Source organism: Gadus chalcogrammus, chromosome 19, assembly GCF_026213295.1.
Source record: "Gadus chalcogrammus isolate NIFS_2021 chromosome 19, NIFS_Gcha_1.0, whole genome shotgun sequence".
Classification (NCBI taxonomy): domain Eukaryota; kingdom Metazoa; phylum Chordata; class Actinopteri; order Gadiformes; family Gadidae; genus Gadus; species Gadus chalcogrammus.
Window position 1 is genome coordinate 13,654,749 of NC_079430.1, and position 22,852 is coordinate 13,677,600.

At 45.0% G+C, this 22,852-nt stretch overlaps 3 protein-coding genes across 7 annotated transcripts in view; 2 read left to right on the top strand and 1 right to left on the bottom strand.

Annotated features, from left to right (window-relative positions):
- The window catches only part of srr (serine racemase), a 90,490-nt gene that overhangs the window by 61,089 nt on the left and 6,549 nt on the right, over positions 1–22,852 (bottom strand). The gene's annotated exons all lie outside the window — the stretch shown is intronic.
- LOC130372343 (NXPE family member 3-like) lies at positions 720–10,905 on the top strand. 2 transcript variants are annotated; one of them, XM_056578316.1, is made up of 6 exons: positions 720–813; positions 6,939–7,167; positions 8,719–9,491; positions 9,573–9,643; positions 9,749–9,967; positions 10,079–10,900. In XM_056578316.1, the coding sequence occupies exons 2-6, from the start codon at positions 7,018–7,020 to the stop codon at positions 10,627–10,629; spliced, it is 1,764 nt and encodes a 587-aa protein (XP_056434291.1). In that variant the 5' UTR covers positions 720–813; positions 6,939–7,017; the 3' UTR covers positions 10,630–10,900. The 2 variants fall into 2 exon arrangements, with proteins under 2 accessions (XP_056434291.1, XP_056434292.1); XM_056578317.1 differs by lacking the exon at positions 720–813 and adding an exon at positions 2,089–2,996 and having other exon boundaries at positions 10,079–10,905.
- On the top strand, positions 12,958–21,233 carry LOC130372342 (NXPE family member 3-like). Of its 4 annotated transcripts, none has more exons than XM_056578312.1 (6): positions 12,958–13,780; positions 16,126–16,354; positions 17,915–18,687; positions 18,769–18,839; positions 18,945–19,163; positions 19,273–21,233. In XM_056578312.1, the coding sequence occupies exons 2-6, from the start codon at positions 16,205–16,207 to the stop codon at positions 19,815–19,817; spliced, it is 1,758 nt and encodes a 585-aa protein (XP_056434287.1). In that variant the 5' UTR covers positions 12,958–13,780; positions 16,126–16,204; the 3' UTR covers positions 19,818–21,233. The 4 variants fall into 4 exon arrangements, with proteins under 4 accessions (XP_056434287.1, XP_056434290.1, XP_056434288.1 ...); XM_056578315.1 differs by having other exon boundaries at positions 12,958–13,769; XM_056578313.1 differs by lacking the exon at positions 12,958–13,780 and having other exon boundaries at positions 13,795–16,354.

Here is a 22,852-nt window from a genome sequence, read left to right on the forward strand (position 1 = left end):
TAATTAATGTGACTATTTCTTTGTTTCAAGCGCTTTAGTGTCCTACACTGACATTCGCCATTGGGGATAGTCGACCCTCATTCGCTGTGGATCTTTGGCACAAGTCATAGGCCCTTCACCAGTCTCTCCCAAAATCCCCACTGACCCAAATCACGCTTGGACGTTTCGATTCTGTTTCTAAATGTTGGGACTGATGGACACTGAACTCTGGGGGTTATTTGAACATTCATTGTGAAGTGGTTTACTGTAAAAGCAGCGTCGGAAATCCCACCTGTTTTTGCGCACAGAGGCCATTTATTAAGGGAATGCTGAGAGAATGCTGGATAGTCGAGAAAAATAAGACTAAATATGCAAAGATGTTACGTGCAATCTAACAACTGCACGCAGGTTTCTGGCATATAAAATAAGACTGCTATTCTGTTGATCAATCAATTACACCTGACCGGCTGTTCTGATCATCTCCGAGGTCCGGGACTATTGTTTAATAGTCTATGTTTTACGGATTTGCCTTCTGTGGGCAAAAACTGACATTCAATAAGCTCCAATGCGACTGCATGAATAAGTCCCCAACGGAGAGCGGCACACCTGGTATGTGTTGAAGGGTGAGGTCGACGAGGTGATGTGGAGTAGGCGTGTTGATGCACATGCCTACTTAATCCTCCTGATGAATGTCGGATATCCAGTACAACTACTATAAGAACACGTAAGGCGGAGCGAGACGACAAAGAAGGAGGAAGAAGAACGCCAGTGGCCGGCTCCCTCCAGCAGCAGATCAGCATCTGATGAATTTTTTCTTCTTCACGTAAGACAAAGGTAATCTCTATTTGATTTTATACTGTTATTGAAATATAAATACATCGAGTCTCCAAGGTCTCCTTCTACTGTGCTTAACCAACCTTGTTGAAAACATACCAAAAGAACGATCTATAAATAAGTAGTCTGGCTGAACGGAAGTGGACAGCGTCTATTGCCTAGCGTCGGATTTGGCCGCGACTCCTCCCCTTCCGGTTGCTGGCATTTCCCCCCGCTGAGACCTACTCTTACTAAGGATGAATCACAAAGAGTGACCTAAGAGTGACGCACCGTTGCTATGGTTTACGTCAATTCTCGTGCACGAGTTTAGAAGCGGTCAGTTCGGTGATTGGTTGTTCAGACGAGCCCACTAAATCACAGAAAAACAAGGAAATAGCCTAGGCTAGAAATGAATTCCTATTAAGTAGTTATAGTGCAGTTAGCAGAATACACGCATGATGACAAGTTTGTGCAGACTAATGACGTTGTAGCCTGCACGTTCAAGAGAGAGAGAGAGAGAAAGCAAACAATAAAAATACGTACAATTGACAAATTGAAAGAAAATAAATGTTATGAACTACGCAAATGTGTGTTCACTGATTTGTGCCAGGGTGTTTACCTAAAATGTGTATTCACAAAGTGATCCCTAAATCCCAGTCCACTCGGTTCCACACGGCCAAATTCATTGTCATGTTAATCGCCATCATCATCGTGGTCATCGTCCTCTTCATCGTCGTCGTCATCAACATCATTATCGTCTGGCTGTAGAATGTCCCTCCGCTTGCAGAGGTTGTGTAGAATGCACATACAGTGATGACTGTGCTTGCCCTCTCTGGGGTGAGGCGTATTTAGCCGTGGAGGACATGAAACCGACGTTTCATCTGCCCAATTCCTCTCTCCACAACATTTCGTGTATGTTTGTGTGCTCTAACATACATGGAGGAAAACGGTAAACAATAATAAATATGGATTCAACAAATAAAAGGCGTCAAAGAGCCAATACGATGTGTTATACTTTTAGGACTGAGCGTAATCTGCGCAATCACTTACATGTTATACTTTAAGTGTGCTCCCGGTTGTGGATTGAGGTAGGGTGTCAAGAGCCACGTCTTGCAGGGATAGCCACTGTCACCCAGCAAGTGACACCCAACTCCTACATGGTGTCTCTCAAAAAGCTGCCTCAGACCGCTCTCCATTTAAATGCGCGAATCATGGGTAGCTCCAGGCCACTTTGCAACAACATCTAGGTTAAAGGTGATCAGCTCTTCTCCACCATTAAAGTATATATATCAGTGGTTTTCAAACTGTGGGGCGCGCCCCCCCTGGGGGGCGCCAGAGTTCTTCAGGGGGGGCGCGACGTGAGAAAAAAAGAAACCCGAAGAAAAACCTGATAGTCGATGATTCAAATCATCAATCGTACTTCAACTGTAGAAGTAACCTAACTAAATCAATTTTCAACCGTTTATCTTCGTGCAAACCATTTAACAAATCTACACACTTGTATCTTCAATAATATTGAAACAGAATTTCGATATCATTTAAAATGTCTTCAGAACCACCGTTTTAGTTTCATACCGCTTCGTTTTCAGCTGTTTTCATTGAAGACGTCTGCCCATTCTGATACACCTACTTCTAGACATCGTAACTCATTCATTTTTCAACCGTTTACCATCGTTCAAACCATTGAACAAATCTAAACACTTGTAGCTTCAATACTATCCAAACGGAATTTTGATAGCATTTATACTTTTTTCAGAATCACAGGTTTCAAACCGGCATCGTTTTCAGTTGCTTATAACAATTTAGGTCACCATAGCAACGCCGGTAAACAAACCCCGCCGAATAGTCGAATCACTGGACTGAAAAAGCAGATCTGATTCGACTCTGAAAAATCAGAGTCGGGGACCCTGAATGAATCTGTGTAAACTGCCAGTTTACATAAATGTTAACATAGAATGTAAGGTTAATTTCTACCACATATCCCCCCTTTGAGGCTTGCCCAAGCCTCAATAAAAGAAAACGCTTGTTAGTTAACCATAACAACAGAGCGTCTATGTCTGTGCGCACGCACACTCTATCTCTCGCTGGAGCTCCCCAATCTCTCTTCAATGATTAATTTGATTCGTTGGACTGAAGAGACGCTTTACCTGCAGCAGAGCTTCCAGACGGGACAGGAACAGATCAAACAACCGCATTAATTTGTGGTAAGTCAACTTACCAATAATTTGACGAGCTCTAGGGTTGTGTGATCCGCTCGTGCCCCGTCCGTCAGTCCAGCAGGCTATGTTAAAATTTGCATCAAAAACAACCTGCGTGTTGATGGAATGCACCTTCTTCCTATTGACGAACACTATTTTTACGTGTGTCTCGTCAATAGCACCGACAACACCTGGCATACCTGCAACTGCCATGAAGTTGGCTTTGATCCTCCTGTGTAATTGTTGAATGTCCAAAGGAAACCGGATAAACTGTTGGATGATATGTGGTCTAGAGTGCACGTTGATAGTTTGGTTTATGGTAGGGTGACCAGATTTGAGTTTGTGAAAAAGAGGACACTTCGTCGCGGGGGGGGGGGGGCGAAAACATGGGTATTTTTTCTTTAGTTCGTCCGTGAACTTACATTTACGTTTAGGCATGGCTGCAGACAGTGGCGATCCTAGGTCCAATAGGCTCTGTGCACTAGAACCCGGAAGTCAACTGACGGTGTCGGCATTCTAGTCAGTGTTGCCAACTTAGCGATTTTGTCGCTATATTTAGCTACTTTTCAGACCCCTTTGGCGACTTTTATTCAAAACAGCGACAAGCGACAAATCGAGCTCCTTTTTCAGCTGTTATTGGTGACTTTTGGCGACTTTTTGAGGTGAAAGCACTATCGCTATTACCTCTTCACAACGAGCACCGGGTGCCTGCGCGGCCCCTCCCCGTCTCAAAGCACTTACAGGCAGCCCAGTCCTCGTGCAGCAGTCCCTCCCAGCTGCTCTGTTAGCAGGAGCTAACAGGAGACGTTCACGCCTCGGCATCCGGGCTGCAAATGAATCCGCGTCTCGGCCAGCAAGCCGCCGCCGACTGATCCCGGACCCTGACGTACAGTCAGAGCGGGAAAATGTAATATTTTCGTTAAAATAAAATAATAAATCGCTGTGTTACATTGACTCACACTGCCTCAGGCTCAGTCACTTCACCTCACCTCGTCCACTGTGTGTGTTTGTGTCTTTACCATGTCGCAGTCAAAATTTTACCAACAAAAATATTGGAAAGAGTGGGAAGCAAACACTGCTTTTAAGGGCTGGTTAAAGCCGTTTATTGGAGACTATAAACGAGCATACTGTAGCTATTGCAAGGTCAATTTATTTCTGTGCCAAACTCAGTGATGTGAAGAAACACAGTTCAACCCAAAAGCATATTCAAAAGGCAAAGCCTTACAGTTCAGCTCAAACAACGCTGCCATTTATGGTAAGCAAAATTGGGACTAAGCAAAAAAAGAAAATTGTGGTTTTCTTTATACTTCCAGTTATGCAAATTAGGCGATGACGTCATCTAGCGACTTCTAGCGACTTTTAGGAGAGCCAATAGCTACTTTCCTTCCTGAAGAGTTGGCAACACTGATTCTAGTTTCCGGTCTACTTACTGACCCAGTCCATAGCGTGAACATGTCTGGCTTTTCTAGATGTCTCCAAGACCTACCGACAATAAATGTTAACGATGTTCACCGCATTGTTGGTGCTAGTTCCCTTGCCCCTACAAGCAAGCGGGAAAAAGGATTTAAGCTCTATATTTCGAGTTATTTGCGTAACTTTGAGGGTAGGTGACAGACTACCGGCTTTTTAGTGAACATTTGTTAGCGACAACATTTTTTTTCTGCATTTAAAACACTTAACTGTCCGTTGTTGTACTAACTGTACCAACGTGTGTCCATTTTTTAGTGTCTAGCAAAGATAAGGGAACATCGGAGGTGATTATCAGAGCATTGTGCCACAGGTCCATGAAGAAATCAGAGAAGCCTCACAGCTTGAGTGTATGTTAAAGCTAGCGATAAACCAACCGTTATAAACAAACCGTTATACGCCTTTTCTTTTATAACAGTGCCCGTGGGGGGATTTAGCTGAGGTCATGTTTAATCAAATAATCAATACAAACATGTATAATTAAAAAAACAGCACAAATGTACACACAAGCGCACTTTCCTCGTCAGCCACCACAACACGCAGAAAGCTCCAGCCGAGAGCGCCCACCACGGCCCCAACACAGTGCAGCCACGCGAGCCGCACACAGACACAAACACACCAGCTTCACATTGCCTCAAACTCCACAAATGTCTCTTTTTGTATAGCACTGTAGTGCTCACGGTCAACACACACTGTACTAGTAGCACTGTACTCATGGTCTAAGACCATCGGAACGGGTAGCTCAGGCTCTTCGGGGTCGGAGCAAGGCTCGGGACTCGCCGGTCTCTCTCTTCGCTCCCAGCCTCCCACACACCAGCCCGTGTTACCGGCTGGAAGCTGAGCACAACGGTACACAGGTAACACAGCAGTGTTGGTTTGATCAGCCTTCATTCCGTTGAAGCTTGTGAAGTCTTCTAACATTAAATTTCCGTTGTTTGGTCTGGTTTTCCATATTTTTACTATTTATAGTTGCCGTGGTAACTGATACGGAAAGTAGACCGGAAACTAGTATGCCGACACCCGGCGACACCGGAAATTCGCTTCTAGAGTTGTGCCCCGGGCAAGATCGTTGAGGGGGGGGGGGGGGGGGGGGGGACGGCGACTTCAGTGGGGGTTTCATTCCGTCTACACACAGCACCTTCTCAACGAGCAGGTGTGCGCCTGCAGCAGGGGGCGCCAAAATACCTATTCCCCACACAATGTGGTACTTCATTGATAACCGCTACGCAACGCATTTTTTTTTTATATTGCTCGTGGCGCCACCCGTCAGCTCGCTCAAGAAGGTGGAACGTAAGGGAGATACCATTTCCAGAACTTGGAAGGCCGTAATAACCATAGACATATACAATGGTAATAACTAGTAGGTTATGTGAAAGACCCAGAAACACAAATATGCGACGAGGCAAAAAAAAATATGCAACGCGATAATGTCCGAAAACCGGACATTATCATCAATTAATAAAACCCCCCCGGACGCCCCGGACGGGACGTAAAAAGTGGACATGTCCGGGGAAAAGAGGACGTTTGGTCACCCTAGTTTATGGCACGGCTGACTGATGGTTGCGAGATTCCTAAATCGTCGGCATTGCAAAGTTGCATTTTCCCTGTTGCTAAATAACGTAGTGTTGCCAAACATTTTATTTCGGGACTAATCGGAATATTCCTGTTTGTCGGGGATGTTATTGCATCCCGCACCAACTCCACAACAAGTTTAATACCCTCACGATTTAGCCTATATCTCTTCATTAACACAGTCTTCCATTGTCTCCAGCCATTTTACGATTCTTTGTGAATAGGTCTTACTGAGTTAGGAGTCCTCTTGAGGACCTTTAAGCTCTCCTAGACTTAGGTGCTACTTTTAGGCCTAAAATACTTTGTGAATTGCTCTTAGTGATAAAAGTTAGGAGTCCAAAATGTAAGAGTGACACGCCCATTATTTTTAGGAGTCACTCATAAATTCGCCAGTTAGGACCTACTTTAAGCCCTAAGATCCTTTGTGAATATGGCCCCTGATCTTTACAATCAGGATGAAACTTAACACTGAATTGTGCACAAAATAGTAATACTACGAAAGAGACCGAGGGGGGTAAGGGCTCTCAACCTGAATGTTGGAGAAGAAGGCTACCTAGTTAAGTTTCATGAGATCTTGAAATAAGATAAAGGACGGAACGTGCTTGGGTCGGGCTCATAACTGGGGGGTTTGTTTACCAGTGACAGAAATCCAAGGGGAGGGCAAGAGTTATATTGCTTTCATAGAAATTCTTGGATCACAAAACAATCCACTTCTTCACCCAAAAACTCAAACATGGCAAATGCATTAAATATGATATTAAAATAATATTAAGATTATGAATTTGTCAATGCTACTCAACAAAAGAAACTTGGTCACAGAGCACGGTTGAATGTACCAATATTCAAATGATTCCCAACCTGAATTTGAAAGGAAAATGTTGTGCTAATGGGCCCTGATGTCATTGACAGGTAACAAAACCATCTAGCAGCACTTCATGTTTATTTGGACACATAAACAGGCTCTGACCCTACAACCATCACAACCACCATGTTGACCGATAAACACGAAACGGCAGCTAACCCTGGGCAACCGAAGGGGGACCCCGTGAGTCGACTTCTGTCCAGGCGTGCCCTCATCTTCTTTCTCCTCGCACTCTCCGGTCTCATCTTCCTGTTGCGCAACATTCTCAGTCTGGAGGTTAGTGTTGCATTGGTCATATTGGGTGTGTTACCAAGTGACATTTAGCTTAATACTACAATTCCCTAGTGAATCAGTGGGCTTTTAGGTCGAATAATCCAATTTGCTTTCCTTAATTATATTTGTATTGCAACTTGCTGCTGGCCCTACTGAATATACATACAAAATACACCTTAATAAAAGCCATTCTTTTAATTTATAGCACTTTTTAGGGCACTCAACGCGTTATGCAGAGTAGGCACTTTTGAGAAAAATTAAGTTGGAACAGATATCGAACCATAACCTTGGAAATAGGCTATCAACTAATCAATATGAAATGCCACTATGCATAACAAGAAAATTGGCTATGCAATGAGCGAAAAAGAAAAATGAATTAGAACTTCACTGCGCAAAAATAACGTGCCAACTAAACAGGAGACAGCAGCAAGAGTAACGCCTATAATGTCAATAAATGAATTACTTTATTTTGTTAGCTAGGAAAACCAGTCTATCAACATGATCCGGATCAGGTGCGGCTCTCTTTTTGTTAACGATGTTATCCGCCGTGGAGAACAAACGTTCGGAGCGCACAGACATGCCTGTCTAGGGTGACAAGATCAGAATCAGATCAGAATCAGAAATACTTTATTGATCCCCGGGGGGGAATTGTTGTTCCATTGTTGTTCCAGGTGCTCCATACAATATAAATATAAATACCATACAAGCTAACTAAAGATTATAAATAAATAAATAAATACAATACAATACAATAAAATAAAAATTAAAGTAAGAAGTGGACATCTCTTAGTATAGTGGGTTATATTTACAATTCGATATACGGTACATTGCAAATAGCAATGAAAAATAAGAGTGAAAGAATAAATTATAGTTTGTTTATAGATGAAATTATAAATTATAAACAAATTATAGATGACAAGACTATTAACTATTAATTAAGTCTATTAAGACTTAATTAATAGTTAATACAGGTAATATTACCACTTGTAGTTTTGCGTTGTATTCCATAAGAATAGACTATACTAATTCAGAGCAATAAGAGGGAATGACTGTTCTTGTGCTACTGGCCCTCTACAGGGCCCCAATGGTGCCTTGGTTATTATCATTGTTACTCATATCCAATAACGGCTTTATTTACAGTAATTAGACAGTAATTAGGAGGTTATATTTGGTGAAATCTTAATTAATGTAGTAAGGGTAAAATAAGGTTAGATAGAATAAGGTATTAATATGTGTCTAATAATGACTAAAAAGGGCCAGTATGTTACTAATGGGTAAGCACCTAGTTAATGGTGAATATGTGTATCTTAATATAAAGTGCTACCATAAATCTTGAAATCAAATAGGGAACTAAACAGGCTTTCCAACGGAATGAGATTTATTGCTAAAAAGCATTGGTACCACAGAGAAATAATCGACCAAACAAATTTCCTTACTTTTTGTGCTGAGTTTATATATATATATATATTGTTTTGTGCCTTAGTTATCAAGACAACTACCCAATGCCACAGTCAGCCTCACTTTAAACCGGACCTCCCTTCTCGCCCTCCACAGAACCTGAGCTACCACACAGCGTCTATGCTTTTTCAGCCCCAGAACAGCAGCCACCCTGCCCTAGCCCAGAAGGGACCCCTCCCTCCGTACAAGAACCACACCATCTGCAGCCACCTGGAGCCCACCCCCGACGAAGCCCTGGAGGACCGCGCCCTCCTCGACGCCATCGTCTGGCCCAAGCCCCCCGCCCCCACGTCCCTCAACCAGACCAGTGACCCCGTCCACAGCCTGTTCGCCATTCTGCCCTCCAAGGGCGGGAGGGAGCGGCGTGTGGGGGACCAGCTTGAGGCCCTGGTCCAGATGCAGGACTTCCAGGGCCGTCCCAAGCACTACGGGGGGGACTTCCTGGTGGCACGGCTGCACTCCCCGAAGCTGGGGGCAGGAGTGGCGGGCACGGTGGTGGACCACCTCAACGGCTCCTACTCGGCACTGTTCCCCCTGCTGTGGGAGGGTCCGGCCCAGGTGACGATCACCATGGTGCACTCCAGCGAGGCGGTGGCCGTGCTGCAGCGGCTCCGGGAGCAGCGGTCCGACCGCTTCTTCTTCCGGAGTCTGTTTCGCTCGGGCAAGCTGTCTGAGAACACCGTGTGCAACATGTGCCTGCCGCACAATCGGCCGCAGGAGCCGCTGTGCAACTACACAGACCTCCACACCGGAGAGCCCTGGTACTGCTTGAAGCCCAAGCGGCTGAGCTGTGACACCAGGATCAACCATTTCAAGGGAGGCTACAAGAAGGACATCGTCACCAACAAAGAAGCGCTGCTCTTTCAGAGGTCAGGCGCTGAACCCTGCTTTATCCTTCATTCATAACTTTGGAAATGTCCTTTATCCTTGTTTGTTTTTATTACTCACAGCCGTGTAAACATCAAAGTTGCCATCCATGCGTCAGGACCTGATCGGATAGATGTACTTCCAAAGACGATAGGTACACAATCATTGCTACGCTCAATGGAGGAGGTTGCTTATGTGGTGGTGGCGCCCACTTGTATGCATTTCATCTTGTGACATTTGTGTCATTCTCATATCCTAGATGACCCAGAGTTACGAAACCGCAGCACCGAACCAGGGCCGGTCAAGTACAATCCTTCTGGGTATTACTACAAAGGCTCCTGGAGGTTATTCGATGGAACACCTGTTCGCCAGTTTGACGCCAAATCGATCACCCAGTGCCTGACTGGCAAGGTGATGAATATGTACGGAGACTCCACGATGAGGCAGTGGTTTGAGTACCTCAGAGCGTTTGTACCAGGTGAGCACCGGTACACCCTTCTCTCTGTGCCAACGATTCTGTGGCCATTCCTCATGTCCCATTGATCATTTCCAATGTGCTCGTTCATTCTGTCTCTCCTACAAACCAAAGAATTCAACCTGCGCAGCACATCGACGGCAGGGCCCTTCATGGCGGTGGACTGTCAACACAACATCCTGTTGAATTACCGCTGTCACAACGTACCCATCGGCTTCCCCACCATCATTGCCAGCGAGCTCCGCTACGTGGCCAACGAGCTGGACCGCTTGCCTGGAGGCCCCAACACCGTGGTGGCCCTCAGCCTCTGGGCCCACTTCAGCCCCTACCCCGTGGAGGTATACATACGCCGCATGCGGCACATCCGCCGGGCGCTGGAACGGCTCCTGGTCCGGGGCCCCGGCACCCTGGTGATCATCCGCTCACCTAACTTAAGGGCCCTGGACAAGGAGTACAGCCTGAACCACAGCGACTGGTTCTCGCTGCAGCTCGGCAAGGTTCTCAGGAACATGTTCATGGGCCTGGCTGTTGTGTTTGTGGACGCCTGGGAGATGACCTTAGCCCATCATAGCCCCCACAATATCCATCCGCCCCCGGACATCATCAAGAACACGATCAGTCTCATCCTGACTCAGGTGTGTCCTGCAAAGAACACAGCTAGCTAGTGGAAGAAAGGGAGAAAAGTTGGAAGAGGTGTGCCGTCCAAGTGCTTGGAACATCGTTGGTCTATCATGATTCTCTTGCCATGAACAAGTTACTCTTGTTACTCTTACTTTTTACAAAGGGGTATTTTTTTTTTATACGAGGAGCTTTGCATAAAGAGGCCTTTATGTATAGCCCCTGGTACTGGATTCCAATAGACTTGATTTTGGAGCAGGTAGGCCTGCCTCTACCAATCAGCTCATCCCCCTTATCAGTTCCCATCAAAGGGAGGCCTTGCCCAACCGTTAAAAACGGTTGGGCAAGGCCTCCCTTTGATGAGTAATTGTTCTGAATTACTAGCTTATTTGTTAACTTAAATATGTATATATATATATATATTCCCCTCTCCCCCCTACCAGCGTCTATAGTGAACCGTGTGTTCCTGTTAGCCTGATCCTTTTGTCAATTCTTTGCTGCCACCTTGCAGGTCAGGAGTGTCACTAGAAACTGTACTTTTGGATTAGTTTAGGGTGGAGAAGGTAACTCCACGTATGGTCTACTTAGCAGCTCGAGCGCTTCGCCTTCCTTTGTTAGCTGCTAGTTTAGCTGTTTTGTTTGGTTATTTTCTTTGACAATACACGAGTTCCAAGACCCTGTTGCATGTCTTGCGGTGTCCTACCTTTGTGTTTTATGTTCACCTGTTCTCTGATGGCTGAGTAAACACACTTTCACCATTATCTGTTGTTTCCAGTTCATTGTTATTCACCAACCACTTGCTCATCTACCTTCCATAACCCAGCCTTTTACATCCCTGACCTCCCCCACTATCCCCTTGACAGGTGGGTTGTAACGGTGTTGATGAAATATGTCGAACCCCCTCGGCCCCTGAGCTTGCTTTCGAGTCTAGAGGGGACTATGGTGTTAAATTCTGAACTATAATCCACAAACACCTTCTTCACACAGGAGTTCCTCTTGTCAAGGTGATTTCTGTTTTCCTGAACTGTTATTGATAGTTTAAACTGATAATACCCTCTCTGATGAGAGGGCCTGCCAAGTCAGAAGGTTTATTCTTGTTTTTTCTGAAAAAGCGCCTCTTGGGGCGGTATTAGTCAGAAGTGCTATGTAAAATGGTCAATAAAATTAAAAAATAATAATAAGTTCATATGTTTAAGCAGGAAAACCGGCATACATAGGTAAACAACCATGCTGTCAACATCAGTAGAAATATTGGGTTGAAAAATGTGTGTTAAATAGAGCTGAGATAAAGGAGATTTCAGAAAAATGGGCGACGGAATAGCTAATCTGGCACAATATGGCCAAAAGAGGGAACGTTCGATTCAGTACTGTGTGGGGAGATGGAAGTAATGATAAAAAACTACAAGCATAAGAAAAAAGGAAAGAAGGCCCTAGTGAAAAGGGAAAGAGATAGTATAGTATTGCCATTGTTCAGAAAAGATGGAGAGCTATGGAGGCAGAGAGAAAAGACGGCAAGGGAAATGGTTAGTGGGGTTGGTAAAGAGGTAGAATCACCGCATCTCAAGGCAAATCCACCACCCTACAACACAGGTTTTTTTAGAAGAAGGAAACAGCAGGGATCCTGAACCACTGAGAGGGACAACAGCATCCGGTCACATGGATTGGTAAGTAGTCGCAGAGCCAGCGTTCCAGCGGGGACCACCTTCCATTCCGATATAGCCCCAGCCTGACATTAGGTGCTTTTCCATCCCCCTGATTTTATGCGAACTTTAAAGTATCGAATCAGTAAACGGTGATGGAAACACCAAAATTCGCATTAAAATCCTCTAATTCGCAAAAAGGTTTATCCGCTCGCTTGAGGAGGTTTTTGAGAAATGTGAAAGAGAGTAAATTCGCAAAATGGGAGACGGAAACACACTTTTCGAAGCAGCTGTGACGTAGTGATTTTTGAACACACAGGACTGACAGTCTTTCCGATTTCCGCATAACGACCGGCCATAGAAACCCTGCCGACATCAACGTGTAACGTCATCATCCTATTGTGCTCTCCCATACGTAAGGCACTCCTCGTATTTCCCTTGCTACCGCTTTGTACATTGTGATTTCTCTATTTCTTCGTCTATGGATGGAAGTTAAAATAGCCAATGATAACTTCACTGAAAGAACAGTTATGACTTGCCCAAGGGAAACCAATTGCTGCTGAATTCCTCTCCTCATGTTTGTTGTTTGTTGTTACTCTTCTCTATTGGCGGACTGACCACTCCGACAATTTCTGTATCCATTGTCAGAGTTGAGGTACTTTACTTTTTTTCAAATGTCCCGCCATTCCGACATGAGGTCATTCATAGAAATGTCATTACTATTATCATTGTACTTAAATTAATTAATGTGACTATTTCTTTGTTTCAAGCGCTTTAGTGTCCTACACTGACATTCGCCATTGGGGATAGTCGACCCTCATTCGCTGTGGACCTTTGGCACAAGACATAGGCCCTTCACCAGTCTCTCCCAAAATCCCCACTGACCCAAATCACCCTTGGACGTTTCGATTCTGTTTCTAAATGTTGGGACTGATGGACACTGAACTCTGGGGGTTATTTGAACATTCATTGTGAAGTGGTTTACTGTAAAAGGAGCGTCGGAAATCCCACCTGTCTTTGCGCACAGAGGCCATTAATTAAGGGAATGCTGAGAGAATGCTGGATAGTCGAGAAAAAGAAGACTAAATATGCAAAGATGTTATGTGCAATCTAACAACTGCACGCAGGTCTCTGGCATATAAAATAAGACTGCTATTCTGTTGATCAATCAATTTCACCTGACCGGCTGTTCTGATCATCTCCGAGGTCCGGGACTATTGTTTAACAGTCTATGTTTTACGGATTTGCCTTCTATGGGCAAAAACTGACATTCAATAAGCTCCAATGCGACTGCATGAATAAGTCCCCAACGGAGAGCGGCACACCTGGTATGTGTTGAAGGGTGAGGTCGACGAGGTGATGTGGAGTAGGCGTGTTGATGCACACGCCTACTTAATCCTCCTGACGAATGTCGGATATCCAGTACAACTACTGTAAGAACACGTAAGGCAGAGCGAGACGACAAAGAAGGAGGAAAGGAAGAAGAACGCAAGTGGCCGGCTCCCTCCAGCAGCAGATCAGCATCTGATGAATTTTTTCTTCATCATGTAAGACTAAGGTAACCTCTATTTGATTTTATACTGTTATTGAAATATAAATACATCGAGTCTCCAAGGTCTCCTTCTACTGTGCTTAACCAACCTTGTTGAAAACATACCAAAAGAACGATCTATAAATAAGTAGTCTGGCTGAACGGAAGTGGACAGCGTCTATTGCCTAGCGTCGGATTTGGCCGCGACTCCTCCCCTTCCGGTTGCTGGCATTTCCCCCCGCTGAGACCTACTCTTACTAAGGATGAATCACAAAGAGTGACCTAAGAGTGACGCACCGTTGCTATGGTTTACGTCAATTCTCGTGCACGAGTTTAGAAGCGGTCAGTTCGGTGATTGGTTGTTCAGACGAGCCCACTAAATCACAGAAAAACAAGGAAATAGCCTAGGCTAGAAATGAATTCCTATTAAGTAGTTATAGTGCAGCTAGCAGAATACACACATGATGACAAGTTTGTGCAGACTAATGACGTTGTAGCCTGCACGTTCAAGAGAGAGAGAGAGAGAGAAAGCAAACAATAAAAATACGTACAATTGAAAAATTGAAAGAAAATAAATGTTATGAACTACGCAAATGTGTGTTCACTGATTTGTGCCAGGGTGTTTACCTAAAATGTGTATTCACAAAGTGATCCCTAAATCCCAGTCCACTCGGTTCCACACGGCCAAATTCATTGTCATGTTAATCGCCATCATCATCGTGGTCATCGTCCTCTTCATCGTCGTCGTCATCATCATCATTATCGTCTGGCTGTAGAATGTCCCTCCGCTTGCAGAGGTTGTGTAGAATGCACATACAGTGATGACTGTGCTTGCCCTCTCTGGGGTGAGGCGTATTTAGCCGTGGAGGACATGAAACCGACGTTTCATCTGCCCAATTCCTCTCTCCACAACATTTTGTGTATGTTTGTGTGCTCTAACATATATGGAGGAAAACGGTAAACAATAATAAATAACGATTCAACAAATAAAAGGCGTCAAAGAGCCAATACGATGTGTTATACGCATAGGACTGAGCGTAATCTGCGCAATCACTTACATGTTATACTTTAACTGTGCTCCCGGTTGTGGATTGAGGTAGGGTGTCAAGAGCCACGTCTTGCAGGGATAGCCACTGTCACCCAGCAAGTGACACCCAACTCCTACATGGTGCCTCTCAAAAAGCTGCCACAGACCGCTCTCCATTTAAATGCGCGAATCATGGGTAGCTCCAGGCCACTTTGCAACAACATCCAGCAGGCTATGTTAAAATTTGCATCAAAAACAACCTGCGTGTTGATGGAACACCTGGCATACCTGCAACTGCCATGAAGTTGGCTTTAATCCTCCTGTGTAATTGTTGAATGTCCAAAGGAAACCGGATAAACTGTTGGATGATATGTGGTCTAGAGAGCGCGTTGATAGTTTGGTTTATGGCACGGCTGACTGATGGTTGTGATATTCTTAAATCGTCGGCATTGCAAAGTTGCATTTTCCCTGTTGCTAAATAACGTAGTGTTGCCAAACATTTTATTTCGGGACTAATCAGATTATTCCTGTTTGTCGGGGATGTTATTGCATCCCGCACCAACTCCACAACAAGTTTAATACCCTCACGATTTAGCCTATATCTCTTCATTAACACAGTCTTCCATTGTCTCCAGCCATTTTACGATTCTTTGTGAATAGGTCTTACTGAGTTAGGAGTCCTCTTGAGGACCTTTAAGCTCTCCTAGACTTAGGTGCTACTTTTAGGCCTAAAATACTTTGTGAATTGCTCTTAGTGATAAAAGTTAGGAGTCAAAAATGTAAGAGTGACACGCCCATTATTTTTAGGAGTTACTCATAAATTCGCCAGTTAGGACCTACTTTAAGCCCTAAGATCCTTTGTGAATACGGCCCCTGATCTTTACAATCAGGATGAAACTTAACACTGAATTGTGCACAAAATAGTAATACTACGAAAGAGACCGAGGGGGGTAAGGGCTCTCAACCTGAATGTTGGAGAAGAAGGCTACCTAGTTAAGTTTCATGAGATCTTGAAATAAGATAAAGGACGGAACGTGCTTGGGTCGGGCTCATAACTGGGGGGTTTGTTTACCAGTGACAGAAATCCAAGGGGAGGGCAAGAGTTATATTGCTTTCATAGAAATTCTTGGATCACAAAACAATCCACTACTTCACCCAAAAACTCAAACATGGCAAATGCATTAAATATGATATTAAAATAATATTAAGATTATGAATTTGTCAATGCTACTCAACAAAAGAAACTTGGTCACAGAGCACAGTTGAACGTACCAATATTCAAATGATTCCCAACCTGAATTTAAAAGGAAAATGTTGTGCTAATGGGCCCTGATGTCATTGACAGGTAACAAAACCATCTAGCAGCACTTCCTGTTTATTTGGACACATAAACAGGCTCTGACCCTACAACCATCACAACCACCATGTTGACCGATAAACACAAAGCGGCAGCTAACCCTGGGCAACCGAAGGGGGACCCCGTGAGTCGACTTCTGTCCAGGCGTGCCCTCATCTTCTTTCTCCTCGCACTCTCTGGTCTCATCTTCCTGTTGCGCAACATTCTCACTCTGGAGGTTAGTGTTGCATTGGTCATATTGGGTGTGTTACCAAGTGACATTTAGCTTAATACTACAATTCCCTAGTGAATCAGTGGGCTTTTAGGTCGAATAATCCAATTTGCTTTCCTTAATTATATTTGTATTGCAACTTGCTGCTGGCCCTATTGAATATACATACAAAATACACCTTAATAAAAGCCATTCTTTTAATTTATAGCACTTTTTAGGGCACTCAACGCGTTATGCAGAGTAGGCCTGACACTTTTGAGAAAAATTAAGTTGGAACAGATATCGAACCATAACCTTGGAAATAGGCTATCAACTAATCAATATGAAATGCCACTATGCATAACAAGAAAATTGGCTACTCAATGAGCGAAAAAGAAAAATGAATTAGAACTTCACAGCGCAAAAATAACCTGCCAACTAAACAGGAGACAGCAGCAAGAGTAACGCCTATAATGTCAATAAATGAATTCCTTTATTTTGTTAGCTAGGAAAACCAGTCTATCAACATGATCCGGATCAGGTGCGGCTCTCTTTTTGTTAACGATGTTATCTGCCGTGGAGAACAAACGTTCGGAGCGCACAGACATGCCTGTCTGGGGTGACCAGATCAGAATCAGATCAGAATCAGAAATACTTTATTGATCCCCGGGGGGAAATTGTTGTTCCATTGTTGTTCCAGGTGCTCCATACAATATAAATATAAATACCATACAAGCTAACTAAAGATTATAAATAAATAAATAAATAAATAAATACAATACAATAAAATAAAAATTAAAGTAAGAAGTGGACATCTCTTAGTATAGTGGGTTATATTTACAATTCGATATACGGTACATTGCAAATAGCAATGAAAAATAAGAGTGAAAGAATAAATTATAGTTTGTTTATAGATTAAATTATAAATTATAAACAAATTATAGATGACAAGACTATTAACTATTAATTAAGTCTATTAAGACTTAATTAATAGTTAATACAGGTAATATTACCACTTGTAGTTTTGCGTTGTATTCCATAAGAATAGTCTATACTAATTCAGAGTAATAAGAGGGAATGACTGTTCTTGTGCTACTGGCCCTCTACAGGGCCCCAATGGTGCCTTGGTTATTATCATTGTTACTCATATCCAATAACGGCTTTATTTACAGTAATTAGACAGTAATTAGGAGGCTATATTTGGTGAAATCTTAATTAATGTAGTAAGGGTAAAATAAGGTTAGATAGAATAAGGTATTAATATGTGTCTAATAATGACTAATAAAGGGCCAGTATGTTACTAATGGGTAAGCACCTAGTTAATGGTGAATATGTGTATCTTAATATAAAGTGCTACCATAAATCTTGAAATCAAATAGGGAACTAAACAGGCTTTCCAACGGAATGAGATTTATTGCCAAAAAGCATTGGTACCACAGAGAAATAATCGACCAAACAAATTTCCTTACTTTTTGTGCTGAGTTTATATATATATATATATTGCTTTGTGCCTTAGTTATCAAGACAACTATCCAATGCCACAGTCAGCCTCACTTTAAACCGGACCTCCCTTCTCGCCCTCCACAGAACCTGAGCTACAACACCGCGTCTATGCTTTTTCAGCCCCAGAACAGCAGCCACCCTGCCTTAGCCCAGAAGGGACCCCTCCCTCCGTACAAGAACCACACCATCTGCAGCCACCTGGAGCCCACCCCCGACGAAGCCCTGGAGGACCGCGCCCTCCTCGACGCCATCGTCTGGCCCAAGCCCCCCGCCCCCACGTCCCTCAACCAGACCAGTGACCCCGTCCACAGCCTGTTCGCCATTCTGCCCTCCAAGGGCGGGAGGGAGCGGCGTGTGGGGGACCAGCTTGAGGCCCTGGTCCAGATGCAGGACTTCCAGGGCCGTCCCAAGCACTACGGGGGGGACTTCCTGGTGGCACGGCTGCACTCCCCGAAGCTGGGGGCAGGAGTGGCGGGCACGGTGGTGGACCACCTCAACGGCTCCTACTCGGCACTGTTCCCCCTGCTGTGGGAGGGTCCGGCCCAGGTGACGATCACCATGGTGCACTCCAGCGAGGCGGTGGCCGTGCTGCAGCGGCTCCGGGAGCAGCGGTCCGACCGCTTCTTCTTCCGGAGTCTGTTTCGCTCGGGCAAGCTGTCTGAGAACACCGTGTGCAACATGTGCCTGCCGCACAATCGGCCACAGGAGCCGCTGTGCAACTACACAGACCTCCACACCGGAGAGCCCTGGTACTGCTTGAAGCCCAAGCGGCTGAGCTGTGACACCAGGATCAACCATTTCAAGGGAGGCTACAAGAAGGACCTCGTCACCAACAAAGAAGCGCTGCTCTTTCAGAGGTCAGGCGCTGAACCCTGCTTTATCCTTCATTCATAACTTTGGAAATGTCCTTTATCCTTGTTTGTTTTTATTACTCACAGCCGTGTAAACATCAAAGTTGTCATCCATGCGTCAGGACCTGATCGGATAGATGTACTTCCAAAGAAGATAGGTACACAATCATTGCTACGCTCAATGGAGGAGGTTTATTATGTGGTGGTGGCGCCCACTTGTATGTATTTCATCTTGTGACATTTGTGTCATTCTCATATCCTAGATGACTCAGAGTTACGAAACCGCAGCATCGAAGCAGGGCCGGTCAAGTACAATCCTGCTGGGTATTACTACAAAGGCTCCTGGAGGTCATTCGATGGAACACCTGTTCGCCAGTTTGACGCCAAATCGATCACCCAGTGCCTGACTGGCAAGGTGATGAATATGTACGGAGACTCCACGATGAGGCAGTGGTTTGAGTACCTCAGAGCGTTTGTACCAGGTGAGCACCGACACCCTTCTCTCTGTGCCAACGATTCTGTGGCCATTCCTCATGTCCCATTGATCATTTCCAATGTGCTCGTTCATTCCGTCCCTCCTACAAACCAAAGAGTTCAACCTGCGCAGCACATCGTGGACAGGGCCCTTAATGGCGGTGGACTGTCAACACAACATCCTGTTGAATTACCGCTCTCACAACGTACCCATCGGCTTCCCCACCATCATCGCCAGCGAGCTCCGCTACGTGGCCAACGAGCTGGACCGCTTGCCTGGAGGCCCCAACACCGTGGTGGCCCTCAGCCTCTGGGCCCACTTCAGCCCCTACCCCGTGGAGGTATACATACGCCGCATGCGGCACATCCGCCGGGCGCTGGAACGGCTCCTGGTCCGGGGCCCCGGCACCCTGGTGATCATCCGCTCACCTAACTTAAGGGCCCTGGACAAGGAGTACAGCCTGAACCACAGCGACTGGTTCTCGCTGCAGCTCGGCAGGGTTCTCAGGAACATGTTCATGGGCCTGGCTGTTGTGTTTGTGGACGCCTGGGAGATGACCTTAGCCCATCATAGCCCCCACAATATCCACCCGCCCCCGGACATCATCAAGAACACGATCAATCTCGTCCTGACTCAGGTGTGTCCTGCAAAGAAGAGCTAGTGGAAGAAAGGGAGAAAAGTTGGAAGAGGTGTGCCGTCCAAGTGCTTGGAACATCGTTGATCTATCATGATTCTCTTGCCATGAACAAATTAACTCTGTTTTGTTTGGTTATTTTCTTTGGCAATACATGAGTCCCAAGAACCTGTTGCATGTCTTGTGCTGTCTTACTTTTTTTTTTTTTTTTTTCACCTGTTCTCTGATGGTTCAGTAAACCCACTTTCCCCATCATCTGTTATTCCAGGTCATTATAATTCCTCAACCACTCGCTCATCTGCCGTCCATAACACAGCCATTTTTCATCTGTGACAGCCCTCACTACCCCTAGACAAGGTGGTTGCAACAGAGAGTGTGGATGAAATGTGGATGACATTTTTCACTCATTGGGCCAATGGTGTCGCTCTTGCAATCATCCAAAATGCAAACTTTGAAAAGCAAATTTTTAATCTGCGACGTTCGAAAACCCCATGACGAAAATGTTGGCATGCCAGAAATTTTGGGTATCGCAATGACATATCCATTGTTGACATGGAGGGAACCCCGCCACCAGTTGTGCGAGGGAATCCCGCAAATAGTCATCATAAATCGTTTAAAAAAAACAAGACATTGTGAAAAAAATTAAAATAAAAAAGACTAAACAAAACAAACAAATAATCAAAATAGTGATCAGTTAGACGTTGTGTGCGAGTTTGAACAGGTGAGTTTTGAGTTGTGACTTGAAGGTTGTAATGGTGTCTGACTGTTTTATGTGTGGGGGGAGGGAGTTCCAGAGCCCGGGTGCTGAACAGCTGAATGACCGGGCACTAGGGATGGGCAAAATGATTCTTTTCCGGGAACTAGTTCTTTCAGTTCAGTTCACTATAACGATTCGTTTATTTGATTCGTTCGTTTTGATTCGTTCGTTACGTCAGATTACATCTTAAAAAAAATTAAAAATAAAAAAATAAAAATTATAATTTTTTTTTTTTTTAATTGGTCGTTGGTCCGGATAGGACCGTCAAGGCCGCAGTCCGCCGTTTGGAGATGCCTGCCATATAGTATGTCGAACGTCCCACCAATATTTATACCACTTGCTTACTCTCTATATTTCATTCATGGTTTTACATTTATAATTCTATTTTACTTTACATTTAATTCTTCATTGTTCAGGCATTACAGAACTTGCATGGTCATAAATAAAAAATACGAACTGCAGTTTAATTTCTTTGTTTGTTCTTAAATTGACGTAGAATGGAGCAAAGACTCCTGGGATTGGGAAATGTGTTTATCCAATAAACAGATGGAGGTCAAGTCTATTTTCGAAGAAATGTAGGGGGATATATGAGTCGAATGGTATGACCCAAGATACGTCAGAGAGAGTAAGCGCGCATATTCGACGGTACCGCCTTGTCATTGGTTTACCCAGGTGTCATTCAAACACCATTGCTACCTCTCATTGGCTGAATCTTTGAGGAAGTTGTAGACTCAATCAATATAAGTCGCGGGGAGACGGAGCTCTGTTCGTTTGTATATTTTATTTACGTGACCATATGTTTGGTTGATGTTAAAAAAAAAGAATCAAAGAACCAGTTCTTCTTGTTTTGGGGAACCAGTTCTTGTCGTTCACGTTCGGGATTCGTTCTTTGTAACGAATCAGTCGCGACCGACACATCCCTACCGGGCACCCATTGTAGTGAGTCGTGATGTGGGGATACATAGTAGTCCAGCAGAGGTTGAGCGGAGGGAGCGGGAGGGAGTGTATTCTTGGAGGAGGTCGCAGAGGTAACTGGGGGCTAGGTTGTGGAGAGCTTTGTAGGTGAGGAGTAGGGTTTTGTATTGGATGCGGTAGTGTACTGGGAGCCAGTGAAGTTGGATGAGGACAGGGGTGATGTGGTCAGATGATTTGGTGCGGGTGATGATCCGGGCGGCTGAGTTCTGAATGATCTGCAGTCTGTTGATGAGTTTGGTGGGGAGTCCGGTGAGGAGGGCGTTGCAGTAGTCTATGCGTGATGTGACAAATGAGTGAACTAGGATTTCAGTGCTGGATTGGGTCAGTGATGGGCGGAGTCTGGCGATGTTGCGGAGGTGGAAGAATGCAGTCCGGGTGATGTTGTGAATATGGGGTGCGAATGAGAGGGTGTTGTCCAGGATGACGCCGAGGCTCTTGACTTTGGAGGAGAAGGGTACTGGGAATCCATCGTTGATTGTGAGTGGAGCTGGGGTGTGATTTAGTGAGGGTGGATTTGGATCAGATGAGCAGGGCCTCGGTCTTGTTTCCATTGAGTTTCAGGAAGTTCCTGCTCAACTACCTCCGGATCTCTTCCAGGCACGTGATGAGGGAGGTGGGGGGGATGGCAGCGGTGGGTTTGGTGGAGATGTAGACCTGTGTGTCGTCAGCGTAGCAGTGAAAATGGACCCCATGGTGACGGAGGAGTGTGCCCAGCGGGAGGAGGTAAGTGGTGAACAGGAGTGGACCCAAGACTGACCCCTGGGGGACACCCAGTGAGACACCTGAACACCCAGACTTGTGGTTGCTTAGTTGAACAAATTGTTGACGGCCGGTGAGGTAGGATGTAAACCAGGAGAGTGCAGCACCAGTGATCCCAATGCCAGCCAGGCGGTCCAGGAGCAGAGGGTGGGAGATGGTGTCGAATGCTGCGCTGAGATCGAGAAGGATGAGAATGGTGAGTAATCCAGAGTCGGCTGCAAGGAGGAGGTCGTTGGTGATTTTGACTAGGGCTGTTTCAGTGCTGTGTTTTGGACGGAAGCCAGATTGGAACGGTTCGTGGAGATTGTTTGTGTCAAGGTGGGACTGTAGTTGTGCGGCAACCACCCTTTCAAGTGTTTTGGAGATGAAAGGGAGATTGGAGATGGGCCGGTAATGGTTAAGGTCAGTTGGGTCAGCACCAGGTTTTTTCAGGATGGGAGTGATGGCAGCCAGCTTGAGAGTGGGGGGTACAGTACCAGTAGTGAGGGAGGAGTTAATTATGTTGGTGATCATGGGGGAGATGGACGGAAGACATGCTAACTAGTAAAGAACTAACTAAAGTCAAGACTAG

Excerpts from the sequence above, each read along its gene's own strand:
- LOC130372343 (XM_056578316.1), top strand. The coding sequence starts at position 7,018 with ATGTTGACCGATAAACACGAAACGGCAGCTAACCCTGGGCAACCGAAG. Across the intron at positions 7,168-8,718 it reads GCAACATTCTCAGTCTGGAG|AACCTGAGCTACCACACAGC; the intron begins GTTAGTGTTGCA and ends CGCCCTCCACAG. Across the intron at positions 9,492-9,572 it reads GAAGCGCTGCTCTTTCAGAG|CCGTGTAAACATCAAAGTTG; the intron begins GTCAGGCGCTGA and ends TATTACTCACAG.
- LOC130372342 (XM_056578311.1), top strand. The coding sequence starts at position 17,732 with ATGAGATTTATTGCCAAAAAGCATTGGTACCACAGAGAAATAATCGAC. Across the intron at positions 18,688-18,768 it reads GAAGCGCTGCTCTTTCAGAG|CCGTGTAAACATCAAAGTTG; the intron begins GTCAGGCGCTGA and ends TATTACTCACAG. Across the intron at positions 19,164-19,272 it reads CCTCAGAGCGTTTGTACCAG|AGTTCAACCTGCGCAGCACA; the intron begins GTGAGCACCGAC and ends TACAAACCAAAG.